General features: G+C 46.1%; 1 protein-coding gene across 1 annotated transcript in view; it reads left to right on the forward strand.

Moving 5' to 3' along the window:
• The window catches only part of LOC147646185 (uncharacterized), a 186,339-nt gene extending 165,059 nt beyond the window's left edge, over window positions 1-21,280 (forward strand). The window contains exon 3 of the mRNA XM_086873806.1: window positions 20,680-21,280. Within this exon, the coding sequence (XP_086729932.1) occupies window positions 20,680-21,280 (601 nt within the window). The remainder of the gene's footprint in view (window positions 1-20,679) is intronic.
• Window positions 21,281-22,625: the final 1,345 nt, after the last annotated feature.

Consider the following 22,625-nt stretch of genomic DNA (forward strand, 5'->3'; position numbering starts at 1 on the left):
GCTGCTTGGGAAGGCACCGGGACAATTCCACTCTGCCTCTCAATGACACTCACACTCTGCCCTGCCTGGGATTAGCTGCTGGAAAAATAGACCAACTTGAAAATGGCTTCAAATCTTATTTCTCTGCTCACAATTGGTTTGCCTTTGCCTTGGGGAAAGGAATTTTAATCTTTCTTTTCCACCACTCAGCAGAGATGAAATTAACATCTCCACAGACTGGGAATAGCCCAAAAGATTCCCCCTAAGATAACGACCATCAACAAAACATCAACACCCAGCAGCAAACATCAACCAACATCTACCCAGACACTGCCCCAGGCACAGCTGGAGACACCTGGTCTGGCAAAGGCTGAGCAGGAAATCCAGGAGTGCCCACCTAATTCCCATCACAGGCACAGAAATCCGGGGGCAACAGGAAGCCAAATCCTAACAACTCCACACCTTCAAACCAATGAACATTAAACCAATGGATTTCTATGGGTTCAGAATGTATAAAGTTTTGGAAAAATCTAGTAAATTCCCATGTCATTTAATGATTTTCTCTGCACACCCAGCCTAAGTGTGGATTTAATGATTCCTGTTGCACATTCTGGCCAGAATCACGTTGTGCCTTGACTCTCTAACACTAAAGACATTGCAGGAGAGTTTTTGATTTTCCCAAAGTTTCCGTGAAAGGATTTGTCATGGAGTTACTTTACCTTTAAGGGAGTTGGAGTTGCTGGGAAGTGCTTGGAGTCTTTTCTCCTGACCAATTATCGGTCATTGCTGGGAATTGACAGCAGTTTAGGCCATTGAAAAGTGAGATCAACTTGTGAACCCTACCTTAAAGTGTAAAAGCAGAGCTCTCTGGGTTCTCTTTGTTTCCTGGCTGTGGAGGGTGGCGGAGCTCCAAGCCTCCCGTCCCTGCCCAGGCCATGCGGCCGGGCGGGGATGGGGCCGGGCCTGCCCCGTCTCCCGGCCGGGAGATGGGGGGGCCTGGGGAAGGTTTTCCCCGGGCCAGGCCGGGCCGAGCCGATCTCTGGCTCGGCTGCAGGTTTTGCTGTAACTAATTCACTAGAAACTGCCCAGTAAAGAAAGAGGGAAGCCCTGGACTTGCAGCGAGTTGGAGCAGAGACTACACGCTCCAGAGCAGCCATGAGGAACTTCCCATCGCAGACGGCTCCAGCTCCTGTTCGGCAGAGATCACCGAACCATCTACAAAAGCCTGGGCAAGATGTTAACTCTTTCATTACCCAGATGAGACTTGCGGATTAATCTTTTTATCTAGAGAGAGAGAGAGAGAGAGAGATCAACATGAAAAGAGACTTTATAAACTACCAGTGACAGGAAAGAAAAGAAGCTTCAAGGAAGGTAGAGAATTAAGAAGATGCTTTAATTAAGCTGAAATATCTCCCTGTTAAAACTATGGAGATGGACAATGAAGTCCTGAAAAGAACTCCTTTAATTCATGATATAGGATCTAGAGAGGAATAGTGTTCAAAGTGTAAATTTGAGTAAAGAGTAATTATAGTATAGTGAAGTACTGGGAGATTAAAAGCCTTGAGAGGCCATGAGAAAACTGTTGGGAGATTTGAAGCCCTGAGAGGCCATGAGAAAACTGTTTTCTGGTGAAGCTCACAGAAACAGATGAAGAAGACTTTTTTTCTTTTTTTGCCTTTGAATAACTTATCCTTAAAAATGCTATCTCTAGACGCATGGCCCATACACACCTCAGAGTGATGTGAGAATGGGAGGAGTGAACTCTAATAATAGCATCTCTGGACAGCTAACATTAGGGCAATAGAAAACTATAACAAAAATAGTTTTCTTGTAAGAAACTCCATAAATTAACAGGAAGAAACTTCTGTTTCTCTATAAAGATTGGTAAAAAGACTAGCAAGAATTGGGACTGTTTTAACCATCAGAGTTCCAGAGTTTTTGTCTCTGTTGTCATGTGAACAAGGGAATAGTGGGTAGATAGGGGATGGAAAGGTTTTTCTGGAAGTTTATTCTGGTGTTCTTATTATTGTGGTTTGTCAATAAACTTTCTTTTTTTCCCCTTTTAAGTTGTATGCCTGTTTTGCTCTTATTCTAATCCATATCTCACAGCAAGAAGTAAGTAATTTTCTTAGTTAGTGGTTTAAAACCACGACATTTTTTGGTGGAGAATGCGGGCAAACAAAATTAACAAATCTGGACCACTACATTAATAGTGTTTCTGTGAGATAAAAGGTTAATTAAGAGCAAAGCATGATTGTCTTAAGTTTATATATAACAGTGATAATGAAAGTCTAGGAGTGGAAAGTAGTGAATGTTCTGTTTCTTCTTTTCTGTCAATTTATTGTGTTAAGTTGTATATTGAATATAATTGATAATTTTTTAGGTAAGAGTTCACAAGTTGAAGGGGTGGAATGTCATGGAGTTACTTTACCTTTAAGGGAGTTGGAGTTGCTGGGAAGTGCTTGGAGTCTTTTCTCCTGACCAATTATCGGTCATTGCTGGGAATTGACAGCAGTTTAGGCCATTGAAAAGTGAGATCAACTTGTGAACCCTACCTTAAAGTGTAAAAGCAGAGCTCTCTGGGTTCTCTTTGTTTTCTGGCTGTGGAGGGTGGCGGAGCTCCAAGCCTCCCGTCCCTGCCCAGGCCATGCGGCCGGGCGGGGATGGGGCCGGGCCTGCCCCGTCTCCCGGCCGGGAGATGGCGGGGCCTGGGGAAGGTTTTCCCCGGGCCAGGCCGGGCCGAGCCGATCTCTGGCTCGGCTGCAGGTTTTGCTGTAACTAATTCACTAGAAACTGCCCAGTAAAGAAAGAGGGAAGCCCTGGACTTGCAGCGAGTTGGAGCAGAGACTACACGCTCCAGAGCAGCCATGAGGAACTTCCCATCGCAGACGGCTCCAGCTCCTGTTCGGCAGAGATCACCGAACCATCTACAAAAGCCTGGGCAAGATGTTAACTCTTTCATTACCCAGATGAGACTTGCAGATTAATCTTTTTATCTAGAGAGAGAGAGAGAGAGAGAGATCAACATGAAAAGAGACTTTATAAACTACCAGTGACAGGAAAGAAAAGAAGCTTCAAGGAAGGTAGAGAATTAAGAAGATGCTTTAATTAAGCTGAAATATCTCCCTGTTAAAACTATGGAGATGGACAATGAAATCCTGAAAAGAACTCCTTTAATTCATGATATAGGATCTAGAGAGGAATAGTGTTCAAAGTGTAAATTTGAGTAAAGAGTAATTATAGTATAGTGAAGTACTGAGAGATTAAAAGCCTTGAGAGGCCATGAGAAAACTGTTGGGAGATTTGAAGCCCTGAGAGGCCATGAGAAAACTGTTTTCTGGTGAAGCTCACAGAAACAGATGAAGAAGACTTTTTTTCTATTTTTGCCTTTGAATAACTTATCCTTAAAAATGCTATCTCTAGACGCATGGCCCATACACACCTCAGAGTGATGTGAGAATGGGAGGAGTGAACTCTAATAATAGCATCTCTGGACAGCTAACATTAGGGCAATAGAAAACTATAACAAAAATAGTTTTCTTGTAAGAAACTCCATAAATTAACAGGAAGAAACTTCTGTTTCTCTATAAAGATTGGTAAAAAGACTAGCAAGAATTGGGACTGTTTTAACCATCAGAGTTCCAGAGTTTTTGTCTCTGTTGTCATGTGAACAAGGGAATAGTGGGTAGATAGGGGATGGAAAGGTTTTTCTGGAAGTTTATTCTGGTGTTCTTATTATTGTGGTTTGTCAATAAACTTTCTTTTTTTCCCCTTTTAAGTTGTATGCCTGTTTTGCTCTTATTCTAATCCATATCTCACAGCAAGAAGTAAGTAATTTTCTTAGTTAGTGGTTTAAAACCACGACAGGATTACACCATTAGAAATTTTTTTTTGTAATAATCTTGATTTTATATTGTCAGTTCAGTTTGGGCCGAGGTAGGGAGAATCAATTTTTAGGCCGAGAGAGAAGTAGGAAAAATTCGATTGCCTTGAAAATTTTTTGGGAATGTTTGTGCCTGGCTCATAGTTATGGCAAAAATTCTGTATGGGTTTTTGGATGTTCACTTTTAGGCTGTTTCTGAAAAACTAGAAGAGCTTTAAAGGTGACCCTTTATCTCATAAACACTTATTAGAGTACTGTAAAATAAAATAAACCAAAACAAAACACAAACACATTGTGAGGCTGGCACGTGTGAGTCATCCCATGTCTGCCCTGGAAGAGAAGCTTTGTTCCAGGCAGCCAGGAGAGGAGCTTTAGAAATGCAAATTAACACTGATGGGCCAAAGCCTGCACAATGGCCCAGGGGCTTCCTGCCTGCAGGAGGAATTGGGCTGATTCCCTTTGCCCCTCAGCCCAAGCTCTGCCTGCTTGCACAGATGGAATTTGCACAGATAAAGGCACAGCCCATTGTGAGGATATCTGACTCTGCAGCAGAAATTGGTTCAGCTGCAAAGGAAAACAGAAAATGGAGAATGTTGTGAAAACTTCACTAAAACAAGTGAGGGAGAATCATCCCTGTCCCCACTCCAACATGTGCTGTCTCTGTCTATGTTATATAGGGTGTATCAGACCACTGGGGTTTATTTGCTACCACAAGTTCAGGGAAATCAGTTGGGAATCCAAGTATGTGATGATTTAATGAGAGAAAAGCTGACAATTGATGCAGCCCTGGCTGGAGGGAGCACCCAGAAATGGGGAAAAGATGAACGGCCACCAGAACAAATCCTGCAACACCATGGACCAGACCCTGGGAACCCTGATGAATTCATAGCAGGTACCAGAGAAACCATTTGTCATTTCATTGGGATAATTAGATTACAGGATGCCATTGAAATAATAACCAACCAGACAGCTCCAGCTCCTGACCTTCCTCCCAACCAATCCACTCAGATGAGGAACACAACATTTCACCATGGGATGGGATCACATTATCTATTAGCAGAAGGAGACAGAATTTCTGGAAAAGTAAATGACTCAAACTGTGGTTGAAAAATAGATGAGAACAGATACCAAAGGAAACAAGAAAGCAGCTCATGAACCAGCCTGTTGTGAATTCATGTTGTAAATATTGGCTTTTCACAATTATTCTGATAAATATATTATATGCTTTCACTATATTCTTTTCTCTCTTAGCAAGTTATAGGCTTAGATAGGAATTCTGAATGGTAAGGATATATGTCATCTGGAGAAGGCAAGATAACTCCAACAAGCAAGACAATGGGAGGATCGAGCTGTGGAAAACAGGCTATTATCAGCAGCAGGAAATGGAGAGCAAACTGTTACCAAAAAGCCAGTACCAGGACGTTGGCAAGGGGGAAAGATATGAAGCCCATCTGCTCTCTGAGGACGTATAAGGGACCTGGACTCTTATCAACAAGTGACCATCTGCAGCAGAAAGGAAACCAAAAACTCTGAAATAATGCTGACCAGCTAGACCAGCAAAAATTATGCTGACCAACAGAAAATAAAATTGAAAAAAACCATGATCCAAGAAGGTAGAACCAGGGAGGGGATATGCTTGAATATGCATTAACCTCTCGCAGCAAGGATGGGATAAAAAGGACACTCCTGAAATACCAGGTGTGCTCTTGGCAGCGCGCCAAGGCACCCGGCCGTATCTCTTTGCTTTTCTTTATGTCTCTTATTGTCTTTATTAAACATTTTTAAAATTTTACAGGAGTGAACTTCGTTTTTCACATAAATTGGGGGCTCATCCGGGATTAAGCACCTTGCCCCGGGGAAACCAGGAGATTCCAGGTGGAGGACGGCGCCTCCTTGCCAGTTTTGGTAATCCGCTTTGGCTCTTCTGGTGTCATCGGTGGTAGCAGGTCAACACCCGGAGGACAAGAGAGAGACAAGTAAAGCAAAGAAAAATAAAAAAAAAAATAAAAAATAAAGGTAATAAAGTGCTCCTTCAAAATCCCATAATCTTTCAGGACCTGAACAGGAATTGGTAAGTACTGATCAGGGGGGGTGGAAACGGGGGGATGAATGTGTGTGAATGAGACGCAAGCTGGTTACCCCAGACCTGCGGAGCGAGAGCGGAGTCCATAGTACCGCGGTTCCTATCTTTCGCGAGAAAATAGGCCGGGAATTGGACGAAGCAAAAGAAAAAGGAGTGAGAGAATCCCCCCGGGGTTTCTGAGACTGGGGTCTCAGGGAGGGGTTGAGCCCCTGGAAAGGAAGGAGTCGGGAGTTCTCCTAAGTCCAGTGTACTAGGAGACGGGACAAAAAGGGGATAAAAAATAATAAATCCCCGGGAATATTGCCAGGTTGAGGGTGCAAACCACGGGAAGTGTGGGATACAGTACCCAAGAAAATCTGGGGGGGTTGGCCAACAACATTGAAGGTACCTTATTATTGTATTGTCTTGGTGTGAGTGAAAAATGAGTGAGAAAAACCTATTAAAGAAATGAGAATGCATGTGTGAATGAGAGATCGTGTATAACTGTATCTTGAAGGAGGGGGAAGGTGGACTGTAACAAGAGCATTGAAAGAAGGATTTGGGGTTTGTTGCTTTTGTTGGTGGTGCTGTGAAGGGTAATTAGTGTTTTAAAGAAGTGAACTTGTGGTTTGTTTTTTTTTTTTAAGGGAGTTAAAATAGGTATTTTAAAGAAGTGAACTGGTGTTTTAAAGGAGTGAAATTGGTATTCTAAAATAGTACAATTGGTGTTCTAAATAGTGGTGCTTAAAGGAGTAGGTTGAAACAGAGAACACTTGGAAAAATGGGACAGAGAACCAGTAAGTTGGCCTTAAGAGAAAAAAGAATTAATAAAATACCAGAGGATATACCTCAAGATAGTCCCCTCGGGACCAAGCTAGCAAATTGGGATTCAGATCCTGATACAAAGGGGAAAGACAAAGTAAAAATGATCCAATTTTGCATGAAGGAGTGGGTAAAAAAGGAAATTAGACCTGATCATGTTTACTGGCCAAAATACGGGTCCTCTGAGGCTTGGATCTGCCAGGCTCTAAATATATTTGTGAATTCAAAAGAGCCATTTAATCCAGAAGAAAGAGAATATGCCTCTTGCTGGCTAGGAAACACAGAACCTCTGGGAGCCAGAGTTTTTAAAGTATCTAAAACTCCAGAGGTTGAGCAAACAGAAAATAAAAAAAAATGGGACCCCCTGGATGCTTTACCTCCACCACTGGCACAGGGAGCCCCCCCCCCGCTGCAGCCAGCCGCAGGGTTCCCCAGCCTCCGGGAATTCCTCCGCCTCCAATGGCGCTGGGAATCCTCCCACCCCCGCTGATGCTGGGAATTCCACCCGTCCCGGGAACTCCTGCTCCCCCCTTCGAACAGGGGAGTGCGCTGGGTGTCCCGACTCTGGCTTCTGCTCCACCCGCCCTGGCGGCCCCGGCTTCATTGCCGAGCTTCAGCATCCCTGCCCTGGCAGCCCCGGCTTCATTGCCAGGCTCCAGCATCCCTGCCCTGGCAGCCCCGGCTTCATTGCCAGGCTCCAGCATCTCTGTCCTGGCGGCCCCGGCTTCATTGCCGAGCTTCAGCATCCCTGCCCTGGCAGCCCCGGCTTCACTGCCGGACACCAGCACTCCGGCTGCAGCAGCCCCGGCTTCACTGCCGGACACCAGCAGCTCGGCACAGGCGGCCCTGGCTTCACTGCCAGGCCCTGCCCTCACTCCTTCTGCACTAGGGATTCCAGCTTCCCTGCCGGGCTCTGTTTCTGCCTCTTTTCCTTTGGAGGGTTCAGTGCCTGCCGCCCAGATAACATCTCTTCTTAATGAAGGGGCACCATATCAGAACACAAGACGAGCAATTAAAGCTCAAAAGCAGCCTGATAATCTCTATGTTACCAACACTAATACAAAACAAGGGAAGGGGGGTGTAAAAACAGATAGACAGGGAGAGTGGAACCAAGAAATCAATTTATTCCCATTACGAGAAGTACCTATGGGGGGAGTCCAGGGGGGAACGGGATTTGTGAATGCTCCTTTGACTTCTACAGAAGTTAGGAATTTCAAAAAGGAGATTAAAGGGCTATTAGAAGACCCTATAAGTACAGCTGAACAATTAGATCAATTCCTAGGGCCCAATATTTTCACTTGGGAAGAAATGCAATCAATAATGAAAATAATGTTTTCCCAAGAGGAAAGAGATATGATTAGAACTGCTGGGATAAAAATATGGGAAAGAGAAAACCAACAAGGCCCACCAGGAGAACAGAAATTGCCAACTGCACCTCCTGATTGGAACCAGAATGATGAAGTTGGGAGGGGAAGTATGAATGATTATCGTAATTTGATAATCAAAGGGATAAAGGAGGGAGCGCCCCGAGGGCAAAATGTTAGAAAAGCCTTTGAGGGACAACAGGGAAAAGAGGAAACCCCAACTGAATGGCTGGAAAGGCTCCGAAAAAATATGAAACAATACTCTGGAATAGACCCTGAGTCCCTAGCAGGACAAGCCCTGCTAAGGGTTAATTTTGTCACCCGGGCATGGCCAGATATTAGGAAAAAACTAGAAAAATTGGAGGACTGGCATGACAAACCCTTAAATGATTTATTAAGAGAAGCTCAAAGGGTTTATGTACGGAGAGATGAAGAAAAAGCTAAAGTGGAAGCAAAAATCATGATAGCCACTATGAGGGAAAACACCTTCCAGAAAAATCTGAATCAAAAACCCTCAGGAATTCCTCCTAAACACTCAGGGGCTAGAAGTGGGGAAAAGGGAAGAAATAAAAATCCAGCACAATCAAAATTCCCGGGGCAACCCAGGAATACCTGTTTTTATTGCAAAAAGGAAGGGCATTTTAAACGAGAGTGCCCTCACTTAAGGAGGGATCTAAAGATATTTCAAGAGACACCTCCAGAGGAAGAATAGGGAAGTCAGGGGCTCTATTATTTTTGGGGGGACAAATACCATCTGGAGCCTTTGATAACTTTAAAAGTGGGCCCCCAAGAGGAGAAATTAGAATTTATAGTTGATACTGGGGCAGAAAGGACTTGTGTTGTTAATATTCCAAAGGGATGTGATATAAGTAATGATACTGTAAAAGTAACAGGGGCAAAAGGGGAAGGGTTTAAAGTTCCTGTCATTAAAAATGTGGTCATAGAAGGAGAAACAAAAATAGGAATAGGAGATGTTTTACTAGTTCCTGGGGCTGGCAGCAACTTATTGGGAAGGGATTTACAGATACAATTAGGAATTGGGGTTATCCCAGAAGAAGGGAAAATGACAGCCAAAGTGTTAAAACTTGGCCAGGAAGATGAAGAACAAATTAACAAAGAGGTTTGGGCTGGAAAAGGAAATAGGGGTGGATTGAATATTGACCCCATAAGGGTCACTATTGAAAGGGAAGAATGTCCCATACGTGTACGTCAGTATCCTATTTCTTTGGAGGGGAGAGAAGGCTTAAAGCCAGTCATAGAAGAATTGATAAAGGATGGGACATTGGAACCTTGCAAATCTCCTCATAACACCCCCATACTCCCAGTAAAGAAACCTGATGGAAATTACAGATTAGTGCAGGATTTAAGGGAGGTTAATAAAAGAACACGAGCCCGTTACCCTGTGGTTCCTAATCCTTATACTCTTTTAAGTAAAGTCCCACCTCAACATCAGTGGTTCAGTGTGGTGGATCTTAAAGATGCTTTCTGGGCCTGCCCACTGGCAGAAGAAAGCCGAGATATTTTTGCCTTTGAATGGGAAGATCCAAATACTGGGAGAAAGCAACAATTAAGATGGACAAAATTACCACAAGGATTCACAGAGTCCCCAAATCTATTCGGGCAAGCCTTAGAAGAGATACTACAAACTTTCCCCACTCCTGTAGGAATACAAATCATCCAATATGTGGATGATCTCCTAATATCAGGAGAAATAGAAGCTGAAGTTAGAGAAGCTACTATAAAACTTCTGAATTTTCTTGGGGAAAAGGGACTCAGAGTATCAAAAGGAAAGTTACAGTTTGTGGAATCAGAGGTAAAATATCTTGGTCACCTGATAAGCAAAGGTAGCAGGAAATTAAATCCTGAAAGAATTGCAGGGATCCTATCCCTTCCTCCTCCCTCTTCAAAGAAAGAGGTTAGGAAACTGCTAGGACTACTAGGATACTGTAGATTGTGGATTGAAGGATACACACAAGCAGTAAAATTTTTGTATGAGAAATTGACAGGAGGGGACAATATAATATGGACTAAAGATGATGATGATAAATTAGAACAATTGAAATTGAAACTAGCCTCAGTACCGGCCCTAAGCCTACCCTCCTTAGAAAAACCCTTTCATTTATATGTTAATGTGGAAAACGGAGTAGCTCATGGGGTTTTAGTTCAAGAATGGGGTGGGGTGAAGAAACCAATAGCCTTTCTATCCAAATTATTGGATCCAGTGAGCCATGGCTGGCCAGTATGTATTCAGGCAATAGCAGCTACTGCTATGTTGGTGGAAGAAAGCCGTAAGCTCACCTTTGGAAGTAAATTAATTGTATGCACTCCTCATGCTGTTCGAAATGTGCTAAATCAAAAAGCTGAGAAATGGTTAACAGACTCCAGGATGTTAAAATATGAAGCAATCTTAATTGACAATAATGATTTGACAATAGAAACAAGCAGGAGTCTCAATCCGGCCCAATTCCTGTATGGGGAACCAAAAGATGATTTGGTACATAATTGTCTGGAAATTATACAATGCCAAACTAAAGTTCGGGAAGATTTAGCAGAACAAGCCCTTTTGGAGGGAAAAAAAATATATGTTGATGGTTCATCCAGATGCTTGCAAGGAAAAAGAATGTCGGGATATGCTGTACTTGATGGGGAAAATATGCAGACCATCGAAAAAGGAAGTCTACCCTCAAACTGGTCTGCTCAATCTTGTGAATTATATGCTTTAAAAAGAGCACTGGAGCATTTAGCACATAAAAAGGGGACAATCTATACTGATTCAAAGTATGCCTTTGGAGTAATTCATACCTTTGGGAAAATTTGGGAAGAAAGGGGGTTACTAAACTCAAAAGGGAAAGGACTAGTACATGAGGGACTTATTTTAGAAGTTTTAGAAGCGTTAAAACTGCCTGAGGAGATAGCTGTAGTACATATCAAAGGACACCAAAAGGGAATGACACCTGAAATAAGAGGGAATAACTTGGCGGATCAGGAGGCTAAAGAGGCGGCAGAAAATGGGGACAAACGAGTAATGTTAATTTTAACCCCAGACAGGGAAGAATTGGAAATCCCTAAATTTAATGAGAAAGAAGAAAAAGAATTACTCAAGATAGGGGGAGAACGGGATCGGTCTGGAAAGTGGAAACTCCCTGATGGGAGACAGTTACTTAATAAACCGCTCACCAGGAAAATATTAGAAGATATGCATCAGAAAACTCATTGGGGTACTCAGGCTTTGTGTGATCACTTTCTAAGGGATTTTGGATGTATTGGAATTTTTGGGGTAGCAAAACAAATAACTGAAAACTGCATAACTTGCCAAAAGGTAAATAGAAAAATAATGAGAAAAACACCATTGGGTGGCCGTGAATTAGCCTTACGGCCATTCCAAAGTATTCAAGTGGATTTTACTGAACTTCCCCAAGTCCAAAAATGGAAGTTCCTATTGGTAATAGTAGACCACTTAACTCACTGGGTGGAAGCTATTCCCGCTGCCAGGGCCACAGCTAATGTGGTGTGTAAAACTCTTTTGGAACAGATTATTCCCAGGTATGGAATGATTAATAAAATAGACTCAGATAGAGGAACACATTTTACATCTAAAGTCTTACAGCAAATAACCCAAACCTTGGGAATAAAATGGGAATTGCATACCCCCTGGCACCCACAAAGTTCAGGCCGGGTGGAAAGAATGAATCAAACTTTAAAGAAGACCTTAACAAAATTAATGATTGAAACCCAGATGTCCTGGGTAAAATGTTTACCCCTGGCTCTATTGAGGGTTCGAACACAACCCAGGTCAGACCTGGGAGTGTCACCCTATGAAATGATGTTTGGACTACCCTTCCTTACCACCCGACATGAAACCGCCACTTATGAAGTAGGAGAAGTAAGTGTCAGAAAATATGTCACCACAATTGCTAAAACACTTGAAAACTTAAGGCTAAAAGGAATGATCCCTCAAACCACCCCTTTGGAGTTCAAAATTCATAATATTCATCCAGGAGAATGGGTACTGGTAAAGACATGGAAGGAACAATCTTTAACTCCTCAATGGGAAGGTCCTTTTCAGGTACTGCTGACAACGGAGGCTGCAATCCGGACCAGGGAACGAGGGTGGATCCACGCCAGTAGAATCAAGGGACCTGTGAAGAAACCTGAGGAATGGACTATAACTTCTGAACCGGGTGATACCAAACTGACTCTAAAGCGGGGGCTGGGCGGTAATGAACTGGGACAATCCACAGGATCTAAGGGATGAGCAAAGAATCACACCTAATTGGGAAGTGAAACCAAGCCTGTATCAGTGGTTTCAAGTCCTGCCTGGACAAGTTCTGAGACACCTTCGATATCCACCTTGGGGAGGAATACTCCCACTCCAAACAGGAGGATCGGGGCTGTTTCGGTCGGGAAATCCTCATATTTTTGCTTTGGCCTGTGATCTGTATAAAGAAGGGGGAGAATTACAACTTCCATCAGTGCCACACCATATACCTTGTCTAAATCATCCCAATACGGGACATGCTAGCTGGGTTAAATATAAGTGTTTAATTTGTGGGAAAAATTGGTATTGCAGCTCACACAATCGGCGTTCTTGTTGTAGGGAGTGTCGAGCACAAAATCGATCCTCTGTCCAAACGGAGTTGCAGGCAACTGAAATAATAACTCTGCTCTGTGGATGGGAATTACTGGTGCCTGTTGAGTGGGAAATACCTGAGGAACAGTGGAATACTACTGTTAAAAGGTGTCAAAAGAGATTTGCTTGGAAATTACAAAAGAGGAAGTGACAAGGAAATAGGGGGCAAGACCAGATTGGCCTCTATAACTCGCCACCAAGAAGAATATAAAACACCTGCTGTGAGCTGCAACCTCATAGGCAGGATGGGTGGGGGTGTAAGCCATACTGGACCCCTATTATTCCTTCTTCTGTCACTTATCCTTCTCCCTTTTGGGACACCAGCAAAGCCATGTTACAAATGCTATCGAAAGCTGTACATGGAAAGACGCCGGGGTTTCTTTCTTATTACCCACACCAATATCAATAGTCACTGCTATAACCCATCCAAGTTAAGTACCTGTATACATAAAGAAGAAAAATATTGGATCACAGAAAACTTAGGAGTCAGTGGTACTAGATTGGGAAGCACTTGCCCAAAAGGGGAAAAATGGATTTGTTTCACGGGGGCGGTCAAGGGAAAGACCCAAGATTTGAGAAAAGAACAAGTGATAAGAAAAAACATAAAACCAACACAGCAACCTAAACCTAACTTAACCTCACGTCAGGACTTGTATGCAAGGCTCAAACAGCAATTAAAAGGAGAAATAGATATCTCAAGACTAGGAAAAAACCTGTTTGTGGATTTAGGGGAAAGGATAAGTAAAGAACTTAACATAACGAACTGTTGGGTCTGTGGAGGAGCTTTAATGACGGAGGAATGGCCATGGAAAGGTAGTAGCATAGGCCCGGTGGAACTCCTTAAGTGGAACCGGACCAATATAAGAGGGGGGACTCGACCAGAAGGATGGATTCTAAGTTCAACAGTGATAGGGGAGGAATGTTTGTGGCGAACTGGTAAGGAATTTATTAAAGAAATAGGGAAAACTCCCTGTAAAAGGTATAAGGTTAGCAATGGAACTTCTACATGGTGGATCCCAGAGGAACCAACTCTGTATTGGACTCAAGGAAAAGTAAAAGAAAAGAATGGTGTTTATGATAATCGAACCACACTCTTCAGATGTAATGGTAAAGGGAAAAATCCTTACTCTGGAATCCCAGAAATATCTAAATTTTGGGAAAATATAAATCAACAGAAAAATGACTATTGGAAGGCACCGGATGGCTTATTTTGGATATGTGGGAAAAGGGCATACCCAAAGCTCCCTTCACAATGGAAAGGGAGTTGTACTCTGGGAATCATTCAACCAGGATTCTTCCTTTTGCCAGGACCAGATGGAGATCAATTGGGAGTGCCGGTTTATGAGGACCTAAAAAGAAATAAAAGGGAATTGTTTGGAGGACCTCAAAAATGGGGAGATGAGGAATGGCCCCCTGAACGCATACTAGAAACATATGGACCAGCTACTTGGGCACAAGATGGAAGCTGGGGATATCGAACCCCAATTTACATGCTAAATCGCATTATAAGACTCCAAGCTGTGGTAGAAATCATAACCAATGAAACAGCTGGGGCTATGGAATTAATAGTCAGTCAGCAACGCCAAGCCAGAGCTGCAATATATCAGAATAGACTGGCTTTGGACTATCTATTGGCTGAAGAAGGGGGTGTTTGCGGGAAATTTAATACATCAGATTGTTGTTTGCAAATTGATGACAATGGAAATGCCGTTCTAGATATCGCCAAGAACATTAGAAAAATAGCCCATGTGCCAGTCCAAAAATGGGAGTCAATGATGACCACTAATTGGTGGGATAACCTGCTGGGGACAGAATGGTGGAAGAAGCTAGGTTTCTTCCTCCTATGCGCTACAGCTGGTTTAATATTCCTTCCTTGTCTAATCCCCTGTTTCATCCAACTAATTACCAAAGTGGTGCAGGGCATGCAAATAGTAGCAATGCCTACAGAACCAAAATTGGCCACATCTGGAACGGCACAAAAAATCATGGTATTAAGAAAACAAAATAATGTGAAAGATCCATTGGAAGAAGCTAAACTGATTTGTGAGAAAAATGAACGAGTGCTAGAAGCTAGAAAACAAGAATTATTGCTCAAGCCAAATGATTTATAAAAAAAATAAAAGGAGGGCTTGTTGTGAATTCATGTTGTAAATATTGGCTTTTCACAATTATTCTGATAAATATATTATATGCTTTCACTATATTCTTTTCTCTCTTAGCAAGTTATAGGCTTAGATAGGAATTCTGAATGGTAAGGATATGTCTCATCTGGAGAAGGCAAGATAACTCCAACAGGCAAGACAATGGGAGGATCAAGCTGTGGAAAACAGGCTGTTATCAGCAGCAGGAAATGGAGAGCAAACTGTGACCAAAAAGCCGGTACCAGGACGTTAGCAAGGGGGAAAGATATGAAGCCCATCTGCTCTCTGAGGAAGTATAAGGGGCCTGGACTCTTATCAACAAGTGACCATCTGCAGCAGAAAGGAAACCAAAAACTCCGAAATAATGCTGACCAGCTAGACCAGCAAAAATTATGCTGACCAACAGAAAATAAAATTGAAAAAATATGATCCAAGAAGGTGGAACCAGGGAGGGGACATGCTTGAATATGCATTAACCTCTCGCAGCAAGGATGGGATAAAAAGGACACTCCTGAGATACCAGGTGTGCTCTTGGCAGCGCGCCAAGGCACCCGGCCGTATCTCTTTGCTTTACTTTATGTCTCTTATTGTCTTTATTAAACATTTTTAAAATTTTACAGGAGTGAACTTCGTTTTTCACACGTTGGTTTAATGTTCATTGGTTTGAAGGTGTGGAGTTGTTAGGATTTGGTTTCCTGTTGCAGCCGGATTTCTGTGCCTGTGATGTGAATTAGGTGGGCACTCCTGGATTTCCTGCTCAGCCTTTTCCAGACCAGATGTCTCCAGCTGTGCCTGGGGCAGGGTCTGGGGTAGATGTTGGTTGATGTTTGTTGCTGGCTGTTGATGTTTTGTTGATGGTCATTATCTTGGGGGGAATCTTTTGGGCTATTCCCAATCTGTTGAGATGTTAATTTCATCTCTGCTGAGTGGTGGAAAAGAAACATTAAAATTCCTTTCCCCAAGGCAAATGCAAACCAAGTCCCTTCAGAGAAATAAGATTTGAAGCCATTTTCAAGTTGGTCTATTTTGCCAGCAGCTAATCCCAGGCAGGGCAGAGTGTGAGTGTCATTGAGAGGCAGAGTGGAATTGTCCCGGTGCCTTCCCAAGCAGCTGTGGCGAGGGCAGGCACAGAAAGGCCTGAAGCTGCAAGAGTGAGAGCAAGGATTGTCCCGCAGTGGCTGGAGATGGCAAAGGAGGGTGGCCAGGCCGAGGATTTGAGCAGAGGATCTGTGGGCAGGCGCAGGGGCTTCCCCCGCTGGGGAGCCCTGGCTGCTGCTGCGTTGCCTTCAGTGCAGGCTCAGGGGTGGCCTGTTTAATATTCCCTTCCAGTTCAGATTTCTGAGTCTGGAAGAGCCATGGCTGGGGCATCAATCAGTTTATTTTTTTCATTTTGTTAAGTTCTGTTCTCTTCTTTATGTCCACTCAGTAAAATTGAGGCTATCTGGGGCTAAAGAAGTCATACAATGCTCAGGCCAGAACAAAGAATCCTCAGTCCAGCTCCTGCAGTTCCCTAATTATCCTAAGAATTGTTTCAGCTCCATTTTTGTCCTGGGAAACATTATTTCTCAGATTCCCTGAACTCTCTCTGAATCAATACACCACAAACCCTCAGTCAAAAATTGTTTCCAATATTTAACCATTTTCTCTGTCATTTGCCATTTCTTTTTTTTCAGCTACTCAAAGCTGCTTTTTTGCCTGAAAATGAAGCCATTTCACAGAGGCTTCCTCTACCTCTTCTCCTTGTTTTTCTGACTGGATCAAGTCATCCACATCCTGCATTAAGCCAGTCCCTGGGGGTGAGGTCAATTCCTTTGATATTTCCTGCAAGGCTTGCCCCAATCAGGCCGGTGCTTCCGTGCATCCCTGCAGAAGGACCGTCCATGTCTTGAGCATTTTCCCTTCTAGCTCTTGTTGCCAGCCCAAGGCAGAATTGTGTTTGCATCCTCTGTGAGTGGGCAGATCCCCAGAAAGCATCTTTTGCATCAAGTTGTGAATGGCAGCAGTGTGAGGAGGGCACCTGGTTCAGGCTGGTGTAAGGATCTGAGAGTGTGGGGTGCCTCGGTTTCATCATCTCATTTCTTCTTCTTGGGTCCTGCAGCATTCTGTGGATTCCATTGGATTTCTTGTTTGGCAGGATAGGAGCATTCTAGGGAGCCATCCCTGGCTGCCCAAGCCGTGCCTTGAGCAGGACTCCCAGACAGGCTGTGAGCCCTTCCTTCCCTCCCTTGGAACAGGGGATTGCTTTTGGACACCTCTTGTCCTGGTTGCTTCAGGGAAATTTGGAGAGGCTCCATATCTAATTTTGCCAATTTCCCTGGGGCTGCCCACACTTGTGGGTTCACTTCAGCCTAGGCTCTGCCAGACATTTGATGCAGAGGTACAGCAGAACCAACCTCTGTATCCCCTTTGGCAATATTAATTTGCATTCCCAATTTAGCCATCAAATCCCTTCCCACTAAATTACAATCACAATTGTGAGCAAATAAAAATTCCTGCATTTTAAACCCATCCCCCACATCTGCTAATAGTGGCTGAATAAAACACACCCACTCATCTTTCCTACTTAGTGCCTTAATAGCTAAAATATTCCCTAGCACCTTTAGGTGTAAGATTCCGAGTGGATGGGGAGGCCCCTGTGTCCATCAGGAAAGGTCTCCTCTGGATCCAGAGCCACCCTGGATGTTCCCAAGGGCTGCAGTGTGGTGGGTCCCTGGTGGAATGGGAGCTGTGCCACCGCTAAGAATGCGTGTCCATCAAGGGCTGGACTTGCTGGTGCTGAGGGTGCTGCTGTCTGTGCTTGCAGTGTCCTTGTGCCCTGCAGCTGGAAGGCTGATTCCTTGCCAGGGGCTGTTTGGGTGGGCTGTGCCCTGGCCAGGAGGGCAATGCCTGTGCCAGGTGCTTGTGGCTGAGGGTGTCCCCTGGGTGCCGGGGCCCCCTTGGGCCCTGGGCTTGATCCCTCAGGGGCTGTAGGAACTGTGCCATGGCCTTTGCCTTCAGCTTGGCCTTTTGCTCATCCCTTGCTGCATTCAGCTGCTGAGCCTTTGTGAGCAAGTGCTGCAGGGGCTTCTTCTGTCGCTGCTGCAGCCCCCCTCAGTGCCTGTGGGTGCTCATCCTGTGGCAGCTGCTGAGCTTTCTGCACAATCCTTCCTTTCTCCAGGGACCCAGCAGGAAATGCTTAAAAGATCATGTGGATCCTTGCAGGTCTAATCGCCATTTGTGAGCTGTTCCTTCCTCGTGCTGGCTGTGCTGAGGCTCCCCTCCCCAGCCCGTATCCCAGAGCCGGTCCCTGTCCTGCCGCAGTGTCCAAAGGCGGCCCCCCCGGCGGGCAGGGCCGGCAGCTCCACGGGGCCGGGCAGCGGCCGGGGCGTCCCGCAGCCTCCTGGGGGCCGGGGGCCACTGCCGGCCCTGCCCGGGGGGTGCTGGGCTCAGGCAGCGCCCGGCGCTGAGCCCCGGCTGCCCCACAGCCCCGGCCCGGCCCCACAGCTCCCCACAGGCCCCCAGCCCGTGCTCCCGGTGCCGCAGCTCTGCGCCCGCTCCTGCCGCTCCCAGCTCAGAGAAACCCCCTGAAATCCTCACCTCCTTGTTTTCCTGTCCTCCAAAACTGGGATACAAAGGATCTGAGTCAGCTGGCAAATCTGAGGATAAGACCCTTCTGAAAATCCTTCCAATCCTCAGTATTTTTCTCTTTTTCCTCTTTTATATAATCATTTTTCTTACCCCATGGATTCCTCCTGCTGCTTCTTGCCTTAAGCACATTCCTGCACACTCCCCTTCACCCAGTCCCTTCCCAGCACACCAACACCATCCATCCCCTGTTGTCTAAATCCCTTCTGGACTTCCCTTCTTGCCCCCCTGGGTGTCCATGTCCTTAATTCCCTCTGGGAGAATGTGCAAACGACCTCACCATGCTCCCCAGGGACCCTTGAGAGATATTTTGGGATCCTCATCCCTTTTGCTGGGACCCCATTGTGGCTTTCCCTTTTGTCCCCTCCCTGGGTGCCCTGCCATGTTCACTCCCCGAAGATGCCACTGTAGTCACTGCTGAGATTTTCAGTGCTCTCTCCCTGCCGACTCTTGAGAGCCGCCCTGATCCGTCCCTCGTCTGTCTCCTGCTCACTCTCGGGTACCCAATCAATGCCCGGTGCCGCCGCCAGCCGAGGGAGCCGATCCCCCAAACTGGGTGAGGCCCCTTCAGCTGCACTCACTGCCCGCCGGCCCGGACGGTGGAAGGAATTGCGGAGGAGCCCCAAGGTGTGTGGAAAAATTGACATCCCCAGAGGTTTCTGTCCACAAGGAAGACAGAGGAGTCCTGTAACAGTAATTTCATTCATAAAAATAGGGAGAGGCCATGGGACATTTCCTGTGGGGTCTCTCCAGTTGTTGGCAGACACAGCCTCCTTTTCATCCTAATTTTCTTGGTCACATCTCCCTCTCCCTTTCCCCACTGGCTGAAGTCCTGGAGAAGTACAGACTTCTCAATGCACCCCACTTCTGTATAGCTAACAATATTGATGGCTGTGTTAAGTCTTTGTTGTTCTTCTGGAAGTTGATGAATTTAGCAGGACCTTGGCTGAGCAGCAGTCTGTGTCATCAATTCATAACATTTTGTGCAGCTGATGGCTCCTCCTGTCACTTCCTTATGTCCACGTCCCTGGCCCTATGTGCAATGAGGTTGAGGGGATCAGTTTGTAAAGAGGCTTTGTTGTTGTTCCTTTGCTGGGGTTGCCCCGTTTTGGGGCCATCCCCCCTGGAGCAGGGTGTCCCCCCTTGGTGCAGGCGCAGGGCTCAGGCAGGGCTGAGCCAATCAGAGCGCGCGGCGCTGATGACTCATCAGTGTCCAGGCAGAGCCGCAGCTGCCAGCGTTCCCCAGCTGGAGCCCAGCTGCGCCCCTCCCCCCCGGGCCTTGGCGCCCCCCTGGAGGGGAATTTGGGGAGGTGGGAGGGGGGAGCGCCAAGGCCGGGCCCCCCCGCGCTGTGGTGGCGGGAGCGGCTGCAGTGGGGAGCGAGTGCGGGCGGAAGCGGCCGAGAGCCCAGCGCTGCCCCAGGCCGAGCTGGCCCAGCTGCATCCGTGCCCCTGCGGTGGGATGCTGTGGGACTGGGGGGGAAGAGGGAGGCGGCAGTGGGTGCTGGGCCTGGGGGCAGGAGGAGAAGGGAAGGAGAAGCAGGTTTGAAGAACAAAACGGTCGAAGGATTCACGTGGGAGGAGCAGGTGCAGGAGGAGGAGAAATAGTAGGAGGAAGAGGAGTGGGAGGAAGAGTAGGGCCACAGGAGGAGGTGGGAGAGAAGGAAGAGGAAGCAGGACAACGTTCCATTCTCCCTGTATGTGCAGTCCCAGGAGTGTTGCCCTGGAGGTGACTGGTGAGGGGATCCACGATTTTGATGGGACTGAATCTTGGTGTTTCTGAACTTTTTTGGGCTAAATATTGGTGCTTTGTTTTTTTGCAGGGGCTGAATCTTTGTATTCTGGAGGAGGTTTTTCCTGAATTTGGTGTTTGGGTAGTTTTTCATCATTGTTTTGATGTTTGGGCTGAATCTTGGTGCTTTGCTTTGTTACAGACACAAGATGCCCAATGACTTTCTGAGATGAACTTGGGCATGGAGGAACCCCCAGCCCAAGACGCTCTCCTCTCCTTTTCCTCCTAACCAGGAATTTTCATTCCCAAGCTGTGTCCAGATGGAAGAGGAGGAGAAAAAGCCCCAGAGATCCTGCATGAGGAGGGGCTGGAAACCCAGTCCAGGGAGCTGCGAGGAGGAAAGATCCCCCCAGTGCCAGGAACACGGCCAGAGATCCAGCCGGAGCTCAGAGCTGGGGAAGAAGCCCCACAAGTGCTTGGAATGTGGGAAGGGCTTCAGAAAGAGATCCCACCTGATCGAGCACCAGAGGATCCACACTGGTAAAAAGCCCTATGGGTGTGGGGAATGTGGGAAGAGCTTCAGCCAGAGCTCCTACCTGAGGAATCACCAGAAGATCCACATGAGAGAACAACCCTATGAGTGTGGAATATGTGGGAAGTGTTTCAGAGATATCTCTGACCTGATGAGACACCAGGTGATCCACACGGGGGAACGGCCCTACACCTGCTTGGAATGTGGGAAGAGCTTTGGGTGGAGCTCTGACCTGAGAAAACACCAGCTCATCCACACTGGGGAGAGGCCCTACGAGTGTCCTCAGTGTGGGAAGAGGTTTCGGACCAGCTCCGATGTCCTCCAACATGAGCGGATTCACACAGACGAGAGGCCCTTCCGCTGCCCCGACTGCGGGAAGGGCTTCAAGGACAACTCCAACCTCACCGTCCACCGGCGCATCCACAGTGGGGAGAGGCCCTACGAGTGTCCCCAGTGTGGGAAGAGCTTCTCACAGAGCGCTCACTTGACCCAACACCAACGGAGTCACCAGTAAGGGAAGCCCTGTGAGTGCCCCGAGTGCGGGAAGAGCTTCGTGCGCTGCTCCAGCTCCATCCCCCATGGGAGGATGGGCGTTGGATGATCCCCAGTGACCCCCGTTGGGCAGAGCCCTGGTGATCCGTGGTCCTGGTGATGCGTGTTGGGAAGACACCTGGCTGGGAGGCTCCACATCTTCCTGGCTCCCTGTGGGCACCTGGATGAAAGCAGGGGAATGAAAATCTAACAGGATACAGAATGACAATGGGAATTGTTGACTTTCAATCCTCGAGAACCTTTTGCCTCAGGAGCTGTGTGGGCGGAGAAACGGCGGTAACACCATGCTTGGGGGATTCTGAGGGGAGCACACACACTCTGTGGGGGGGGAGGACACGACCCCCAGGATCCCCCTCACCTTCCTGCACAGGCAGAAGCCGAGCCCTGGTGCCAGGAAGACAAAGCCCAACACGGAGACTGCGATCCCCTTCAGCTTCTTGCTGTGGGCAGCATCTGTCATCATCCCTGGGGGGGTCTGCAGGGGTCAGGACCCTCAAATCGTCTCACAGACATCCCAGGCCATTCCAAGGACTCTCCCAGTGTCTCTCAGCCCATCCAGGACCCTCTGAAACCTTCTTTGGAGATAATAATATTAAAAAACTAAGAATTTTAGAAAAATAAGAGATATTAGTTAGAGATAGGCCTTGCTGGAACTAGTTAGAGTTAATGATTAATTGAGAAGCAAGATTTGAGATAATGAATCTCATGTAAAAAATTACTTTTCGTTGTATGTTTGTTCAGCTGTGCTTATAATGAGAAAAGAGAAACTGATAAACGGGTTCAGGAAGATCACAGACCTTACATCTGGAAACCCATTTCAAAGTCACAAGGGAGGAAACTGGAGTTGTACCAAATGTCATTTGTAATGTCAACCATTGTAAAGGCAGAAAGGTCAGAGTGAAGAAAAGCGGTTTTCCTTCATCTGTTGATGACCCCTCCTCACCAAAACAAATCCCTCCTCAAATTAGGGAGCCAACCACACAGGCGTAATGACTTTTTAAAATCATTATTGTGCATTTTAATCCAAAGTGGGGAATGGGAGGTGTTAGCATTGTGAATATGTATTCATATTTAGGATATTTAAGACTTTTGTAAATAAATAGACACTGGAATCTTTTGTCAACTTGCAGTGCGTATTAAGGGGTGACTCCTGCACTCGCCCAGTGCTGTGATTAAACATCCACTTTGTAACTTTAAACTGTTGGAGAGGTTTTTTGTCCATTAACAGATTGATGTTGATACTGGATCAATATTGCTATTTTGGTAAATCACTGCCAGTCTCTTCCCAGCCTCCCCAGGACCCAGCA

This window comes from Cyanistes caeruleus, unplaced genomic scaffold (genome assembly GCF_971803275.1).
Source record: "Cyanistes caeruleus unplaced genomic scaffold, bCyaCae1.hap1.1 HAP1_SCAFFOLD_116, whole genome shotgun sequence".
Classification (NCBI taxonomy): domain Eukaryota; kingdom Metazoa; phylum Chordata; class Aves; order Passeriformes; family Paridae; genus Cyanistes; species Cyanistes caeruleus.